Raw genomic sequence first — 8,579 nt, forward strand, 5'->3', positions numbered from 1 at the left:
TTTTTGTTGTTTTTTTTTATTTTACTAACATTTCTCCGAGTCAAAATTGCATGAATATCGCCGAGGTTATATGTTTCTGCAAATCTTTTTACTCATTTGATATTCCTAACAATAAAATAATTTCAGCTATATAATTTTGGAGCAATTGAATTTTTAAAATATGAATATTTTCCCTATTTTACAGTAGTGGCTATCCTTGAAAATATATCTACATTTTTGGGATTTTCGTTCATCCATATTGATCCTTCACTGGTATTAGACTCACCCTATCCATAACAACCAATTCAGTTTGCTAATGGCGCCTATGGTTGTAAACAAAATTCAAAATATAGAAGAGTGAATCAAAAGATCTACAGATTTTCTTTTTATGAAGTAGACATATCAGAAAACCAATCAAGATGACAGTTAATTTAGAAGAATATTTCCGAACAACCTTTGAGGATAAACTCCTCGTGTAAGTATAAATTCAATGTGTGAACATATTGCACGAGTTCGAATTTCCTCCAATGCGAGTCGTAATAATTTTATTTTTCCAGCAGTGTCGAATTAGTAAACAGTAATATCATTTAGATATATATTTTTTTAAGTTTCTTAATTGCAACACTATTATGGGGCGTACTCTAGTCTGTTTATTCTGTTTATGCATCACCTACACGTTGCCCATCACTTAACTACAATGCATCTGTCAAGCAGGGTTTGCCTTTCTTTCTTTTCGTAATTTCTTTGTTTAGCTACATAAATTATTGGTATAACTAACATTTGTGGAATCCATGCCATTTCATTGATCTCCCTAACGAAAAAATGTCATTCCAAAATTCCTCAAAGCCAACATCTTTTCTCAAATTAACTGATTAATCTATGACAATTTCATTGTAACGGAAAGGGAAAATTAGGAATACAAATCAATTATAAAATCAATATATGATATAGCTCATTTTATACTTGCATTATTTTGGATCAAAGGTACATAAATTTAAGAAGTCTAAAACAATTTAGGAGACATTTAATGATGCAATTACATGTACCAGGTACAAAGATGAGTGAAATCTGTTCTTTTTTTAAATAGTAAAATGCCTGAAAGGGAGGATGATCATCTTACCCCTGCAACAAGGCTTCTCGAGAAAAGAAGAGAAATGCAAGAAGTTGAACAGGCTTTGGCTGCTCAAAAAGAGGTTTGTATACATTGTATGTCAAATCACAAAATAATTGAATAGTTTTCAGATATTATCTATTACAGGTGGTTCCATTTTCTTCAAAACTAGCTCATTGACTTTTTTTTCATTTTCCCTAATAATTATCTTTGCTAACCAGATGTTTCTGATCTGCTCCACTCCTCACAAAAAACCCTTTGCCTGTATTGCTTTCAAAAGTCAGGATTGTTTACTGGTACATCAAGCCCTTTGATCACATGAAGACATCATATGATCTAAGGACTTACCTCAAAACAGACAGCTTGCATCATTGACAAATATATATAGAGGCTTTTTAAAAATTGATGCATTTAAAATGTAGTCCAAAATAAGGTTTTGTGAATTAGGTTGCAAGTTTACACCTGCAAGTTAGATACAAGATTTTGTTAAATGTACAACAACTTGAAGTTGGATAATGCCACCACTATTTTATATAGATTGGTCTGTGTATCTTACTTATCATTGTATACTTCAGCATTTCATTCACTAGACAGCAGAGTCCAGAAAAATCACAGAGATATTGTTATTGGCTATAGTTTTGCGGTACATTTGCTGACTGGTTGAACGATATCAATAAACTTGATGCACACATCAAGAAAAAAATCTTTTGTTTGTGGGGAGTGGAGTGGATTAGAAACATTTAGCAAGTGACAATGTAGTATGTGCACAATACTCAAAAGAATGAGAGATGGAGAAAAACAAAAATAACACTGAATTGTCTCATACTTATATTTTTTTATGGTTTTTTTAATAACAGATACATGTAAATATAATGAATTTACCACGGTAATATCAGTCAATCGATCCTCACTAGATGTCCAATGAGCTAATGTTGACCTAATTTATACAAAGCCAATGACATTTTTTACTGGTTGTGTTAACTTTTCAATGCACACTGTAATCAAATTAGTTAAAACAATGTTCAGATTATTTATTCTGTGGTTATGTAAAAAAAAATTATTCCATTTTGTACGTTTGTTTTGCTTTAAATGTAGCTGTATGATTGAATAAGCATTTTGGTTGATAAAAACTTTATTTTTTTTTTGTCAGGAATTCCAAATGAAAATGGAAAGTTTGCAGCAGAGAAGAGAAGAACTCGAGAGAAAAGAATGTCAGTTAAAGGAATCATTGTTAAAGTTTGATCATTTCTTAAAGGTTTGTTCTTTACTTGAAAATTAATACCTGTATATGAATTATTTTAGCTTTGGAGTGTCATGTATAAATTTAGAATTATCCATGTATTTGGAAACATTAAGAAGTACTTACGAAAGTTTTCCAACAACAAATTTCAATATTTCAGTTGTTTCATTGTAGGAAAATGATTCCAAAAAGGCCAGAGCACTGAAAAAAGCCGAGGAGGAAAGAGAATCCAAAAAGCAAAAAGACAAAGAGATTGAAAAGTAAGGAAATGAAAACATATTTCTATTGTGGTGAAAGAAAAAACCTCTTTTATTATTAGGGCTGTCACCGTTCCAAATTTTTCGGGATCGGGTCGGTTCTTTAAATTTTCGGATCGGTTTCAGGTTTTTCGGTTCGGTTATTTACATCTATTTTAAACCTTAATTTCAAGAATTTAACTTGAAAAATCTTTATTTGTTACATTAAATTTACATTGAAAACAAGTCTTAACTATGCGAATGTCTAGACATCGGTGTGTAGAACTACTTGGCCTACTATTAGCCACAACCTGACCATTCCTGCTCATTTTGATAATTATCTAATACTTCCGTGACAAGTGTTTTGTCATGGAATGAAGTAGATTTCAGTTGTGATGTTTATCACTGTTATCGTCATCATTCCTTTGATTTCGACGCCATTTTTTGTATTGAACAGACTCTAATATATAAACCAGACCCGAACCGAAATCCAGAAAAATGGAACCGAAACCGAACCGAACAACTTGGACCGCGTTCTCGGTTATTTCGGGTAACTGTGACAGCCCTATTTATTATGCCATTTTTTATGAACAGATTATAATCTACTCACATGCAACTATTAACCTCACAATTAACGTGTGATGCATAAGTGAATGAAGTTGGACTAATGACTTTTAACTACAGTGAGTGTATGTCAGTATTCATTACATGTTCAATGATGTTTAAAACAGATTGAAACAAGAAAGAGCAGAACTTGTGAAGTCCAAAGAAAAACTTCAAGCAAAATTAGAGAAATACAAGATTTATCACAAGTACATGGAAAAGGCTTTGGAGGCAGGAGAGGAATTTCATGAAATGAGAGACATAATTGCCAGACACGATACACTTGTAGCCACTCATGAGGTAAATATATGTTAGTGGTTAGTTAAAGTTAAAAAAAAATAATTCTGTAAAACATAAAAGTGTTTGGTCAGCTACAAATATGATAAAAGATGAGAGTATCAAACAGTATATCGCAATAAATAAATAAGCAAAGTTTTTGCTGAGACCTATTGCCTGGTTCATTTGTTTGTGACCAAAATGTCATCTATAGAACATACTGACATAACAAAAAAAAATCTTAAAACAAGTGCTTTAGTAGGTTTACAAGCTACTAAAAAAAGATTACATTTCATAGTAAATATATGTACTATTAACTATTATCTTAAAAAGATATTTTGCCCAGTTGTTTGTATAATCAGCCTTCTCTGCTTAAAGGATTTGTTGGAAAGAGAAACAAAGAATCAGGAGATCATTGAAAAACAGAGACAGAGCCTATTAAAATACATAGAGGTTTGTTTGTGGATATGATATTTGACATTTATGACATTGTCATGTATGGAAAGAGTTATTCCGATTGTAATGATACAATTCATTCAATGCTGTTTAGACTAAAGTGATGATCTTGTTTGTTTGCATTTAAAAGGGATTAATTTTTTACTGATTTATGTTTTTTAAAACGACAATTTAATGATGTTAGTTAATCTTATAAGCTAACAAAATTTGAGTTGCAGTTGGAACAATTTTCATACAGAAATGAATGTATTGTTTTCAGGATAAAGACAACGAAATTCTTTCTTTCAACAATGAACTCTCAGGACTTCAAACGAGGTTAGATACAGCCCAAAGTGAGGCTGTGAAGTGGGAAAATGAATGGACTCGTATTAAGAATACATCTGCAGAGAAAACCCTTGAACTTGGAAGAATCAAAATGTGAGTGATTATTGTGACTGAAGTATAAGATTTTTGTATGAAGAGGACCCCACTGTAGAAAATGATAAAGTATTAAAAATTCTATAATTAACATGTTCTTTGAGGGACAAAAGTTTGCATTTTAAATTTAAAAGAAAACAACTATGAATGTCTATTCATTATGGTGAATGCACAGAACATGTACACATTGAAGATTTTCCAGAGTTGTCTCCCATTCATGCACAAATCGTCTATATATTCAAGATTTTAAAAAATCTATTTAAACCAATAGTTTATTTCTAAATGATTGTCTGTTTGTGCTATTTAGCAAATTTATATAATTTAGCTAATCTATGTAAATACAGGGCTGCCCATAATTTGTACCAGTTAGTCAAACGCCATCAGAAGCAATCTGCCGATGACGAGGAAACGTCAGAACAGTTAAACCAGGTAAGCAGCCCAAGGTTACATATTGCGGTTTTCATTGTCTGAATCCCAGATTTTTATCTGAATGATCCTCCTCTGGAAAATAAGGAGCTTTCAATGCATAAATCTATGTTGTGTAACTCACTTTCCTGGTTTTTTACCCAATCATATTCTCCCTTTTAACTCCTCTACTTAAATTCCTCTTTTGGGTTTGGTGTCTAAAATCTATTGTCTTTCACCATTGGATATAATTTATATTGTTTATTAATTAAGTCATGATTTCAATTAATAATTAAACTTGACCATTATCCACAAAATCTGTCCCAATTTTTTTTCGTTGAGATGACATCTGAATTCACTAAACCTGAATTTCCTGTACAGAATTATAATTTTTAAGCTCAAATCCTATCTCCCATTTTTCATAATATAAGTAAACTTCTCAGAGTATCAAAATGTTTCAGTCTACATTTTTTTGTTTAATATGATTTGAAAATATCTGGTTAGATTTCCTTTCATTTTGATTAATAATCTTAATCTCTACTTGTCGTATGAAAATTCACCCAGTTTCAATATGCACTGACTTTACCAATCAACATGTTAATTAGGTTGCTCTATCAAGTTTTGTTTTGCTTTTTTTTTTAAAAAATGACATGCAATATCTCATTTCAATTGAAGTTCAAGAATCTATGCATTACATGTTAGTAAATTTTTGTTTTCATTCTGATTAGGTAAAAGGTCTCTGTATGATTAGATCCTGTCAAAAGCTTTAATATTCTTCAGCTAATAATTCTTCAAATCTGTTAACATATATATTTGTTGTATTAATATCAAGTTTTTCTTTCAGTTATTGAGTTCCAGAATATTGACATATTGTGATAATTGGTTACTAATATTCACTTTTCACAAAACACTGCTGTGTTTGTACTACTGTTCTTATATTATGTCCTACTGTGTTTATGTGCCATTGTATAGAATTAATATGTGCAAGAATTAATGCATTACCCATGTGATCTAAAATTATCATTTTGAACTTCGATTTTTTTATTTCAATTTTAAAAACTAATACTGATTATTATCAAAATATTCATTTGGTTTAAAAGCTATTTATTATGGTATCTTTTTGGGAAGATTTTTTTATCCATAATTTAATCAAATTATAAATTATAATTTTACAATTCTTAAAAAAAAAATAAGAACAACAAAAACCAACATGGGTTCAAAGCATTACAGCTTGGAAATGTCTGCTTTTTATGTACACAGTATCAAATGAATATTTAACATTAACTTCTCCCACTAGAAACTATATTTGCAAATTCATTTAACACAAAACCTATATCTTTAATTTTTTATACTACATAATTTATTTGTAAAAATTACACATCTGTATGATGATAATAATTTTCAAGGTAAAGTAAAGTTTATTTCAAGAATGAACAGCTATCCTTATACTGATGACCACCTTGTCCCACTGTGAACTGAATACAACACACTTTAGCTTTGATGGAAAGAGGGGGGGGGGGGGGCTAAAGTATTTATTATAAAAAAAAAATTATACCAAATAGAACATGTTGAACTTGATTAAATGATTAAATGTAAAAAAAAAATGCATTCCTTTGAATAGAATAAAAAAATAAATAAATAAAAAGGTGGTCATGTAATAGACTGTTAAAGGAATACATACACATGTGTACATGCATTCTGAGCCTCTGGTAGTTGTTTTTGTGTCTGAGCTAGTGTGGTGCAGCTTTTTGTCAGAGAAATATATATATAACACCCACATAACCTCACTTACTAATTAATTCTCCTGACCACACTCCAGACCAGAATGGGGCGTCACAATTTCTCAGATTTATTTCAGGTGAGATTTCATGTAGTGACAGTGCTTATTCATTTGCATGACAGTGTGTGCAATTCTGCCTTATTGTATCAAGAAAAAACTAGATCATATTAGTAATTCCTTCATAAAAATGTGGTTATAAACAAGCTGAATATATGACCTTCATTCACTTTTTATTAGTACTTGTAATAGTAACATTATACATAAATAGTCAAAAACAGTATTGATGCATATACACTGTAGTACATGTACATGTATATATATAGGACAAATTAGTGAAAAATTACAGTCTCAACCAAAACATGATTGCTATACTAGTAAACAGTATTCCTAGATGAATATTTTTACTTTTACATATGTACTTAGGTTAATTTTACAAGCCTGAGCTAGAAAATGGAATGTATGTGTTCCTTTCAGGCAATTTTGCATGCAGCTTTGCATATCATGCTCTAAAATAGGAAGTATTTTAATATGTGAACAAAAGAAGTTTTTCCTATTTTGTTTCTATTTATATGAAAGTTCAAACTATACCTTACAAGACAAAAACACACATATACAATTTATATATATTTGTGAAATTCAGAGAGAACTTAAAATTCTTCTTTTCTTTTTCAGATTCAAATGTTCTTGGAAGATCTAACAGACATTGTGCGAGATTTAAAGAGATCAGACACCTACACTTCAACATACATTCCTCCATCCTCGAGTTAAAGAGTTCCACTCTTTTCCATTGAAAATATAAATTTGTTTGTATATGTTTTATATGCTCTCTTTCAGATAAAAATGTTCATGCAGGATTTAACTACCATTACCAATGAAATCAAGAGAATGGAAATGCCAGGAACTTCTATTGCCCCGCCCTCTTCAAGTTGATTTCATTTTTGTTCTATGCTAAAATTTGTTCAAATATATAATTTTTTGGCGATTTTATTATCCTGCAAGTAAAAGCAAAACCATAAAAAGAAGATTAGTTTTATGAATAACATTTCATGTATATACATGTAACATTCTTTCTTTACCTGAAACTGCCTATTAATCTGGAGTTTTGTAAACTTTAAATTTTTAATCAGACATGCTTGTTGCGTTTTGTAAAGTTTTACTTGTTTGAAGTTAAACTGTAAGCAGAAACAGGAACATTTTTTTAATTATTTTAAGATTTAAACTTGAAATTTTTTTCGATGCCTAAATTTTACCTTATTGTGATAAGAAATATGTGTGAGTGATTTTTGTGAATGAGAGGATAAAATGTATCTAAGGTGCACATGTTTGCCTTTTTGTGTTTTTGTTACTGTGTAAGTGTAATTTTTTTTTATCTTCATAATCAAGAAATATACATTTTGTTCACTTACTTTACTTGTTATGAAACAATAAATATTAGGTTGTATTTTTGTTGAAGTTGTTCTTTAAAAATATGATGAGGGTATTTTTTTTACACCAACAGCAGTTAATTTCCAAACTCTCTTGTGAAGTGTATTGGGGGGGGGGGGGGGGGGGGGGAGGAGGAGGTATTAGCAACACCATACAAGGACAGAATATTTCTTTTCTTTCCAGCTGAGGATATTATTGGATTTATTTTCAATATTTTTGAGGACTTTTAATTTCAAAAAATTTGCCAGGCTTGAGCTCCTCAGAATCAAATGTAGAAAGCAGTGTTTTTCACAGATGAAATTTGGTGATTCCCCGCTAATGCTTGTTCTGATGGTCTACGTCACTGTTGGACAGTTTGGAATGACGTGGACGTATAGATATTGGCATGCGACAGTCTTTTAAAACCCAAACTATCCATAGATTTGTAACAATTTTTAAAACGAACATTTCTTTATTAAAAAAAAATGTTGTTTTAACATATACAAATTGTTGAAATCACATGCATACTAAATCAAAACCCAAAGCTACAGTTCCCCGACAAAATCATAATGAAGAACCTCGACTGAGGTGGAACAAGTCTGAATTGCATCATGCCATGTATATTGAATATGCCGGAAGCGAGCATGGTAAGTTTAGCTAAATTTCAAAAGA

The 8,579-nt window shown here is 30.7% G+C and overlaps 1 protein-coding gene across 2 annotated transcripts; it reads left to right on the top strand.

The window, feature by feature from the left end:
- The first annotated feature begins 290 nt into the window (after nt 1-290).
- On the top strand, nt 291-7,946 carry LOC133205138 (coiled-coil domain-containing protein 42 homolog). Of its 2 annotated transcripts, none has more exons than XM_061340881.1 (9): nt 291-454; nt 1,067-1,172; nt 2,241-2,345; nt 2,505-2,590; nt 3,298-3,469; nt 3,824-3,898; nt 4,161-4,318; nt 4,663-4,747; nt 7,338-7,946. In XM_061340881.1, exons 1-9 carry the CDS (start codon nt 399-401, stop codon nt 7,431-7,433), a joined length of 939 nt encoding a protein of 312 aa, XP_061196865.1. In that variant the 5' UTR covers nt 291-398; the 3' UTR covers nt 7,434-7,946. The 2 variants fall into 2 exon arrangements, with proteins under 2 accessions (XP_061196865.1, XP_061196866.1); XM_061340882.1 differs by having other exon boundaries at nt 7,176-7,436.
- The last annotated feature ends 633 nt before the right edge of the window (nt 7,947-8,579 follow it).

The sequence above is a fragment of the Saccostrea echinata genome, unplaced genomic scaffold, assembly GCF_033153115.1.
Source record: "Saccostrea echinata isolate AGI-Se365-2 ecotype Australia unplaced genomic scaffold, CSIRO_AGI_Sech_v1 ptg000054l, whole genome shotgun sequence".
In the NCBI taxonomy this organism is placed as follows: Eukaryota; Metazoa; Mollusca; class Bivalvia; order Ostreida; family Ostreidae; genus Saccostrea; species Saccostrea echinata.

Coding starts and splice junctions, on each gene's coding strand:
- LOC133205138 (XM_061340881.1), top strand. CDS start 399: ATGACAGTTAATTTAGAAGAATATTTCCGAACAACCTTTGAGGATAAA. Junction 2,346..2,504: donor AGTTTGATCATTTCTTAAAG/GTTTGTTCTTTA, acceptor GTTTCATTGTAG/GAAAATGATTCCAAAAAGGC. Junction 3,899..4,160: donor GCCTATTAAAATACATAGAG/GTTTGTTTGTGG, acceptor TATTGTTTTCAG/GATAAAGACAACGAAATTCT.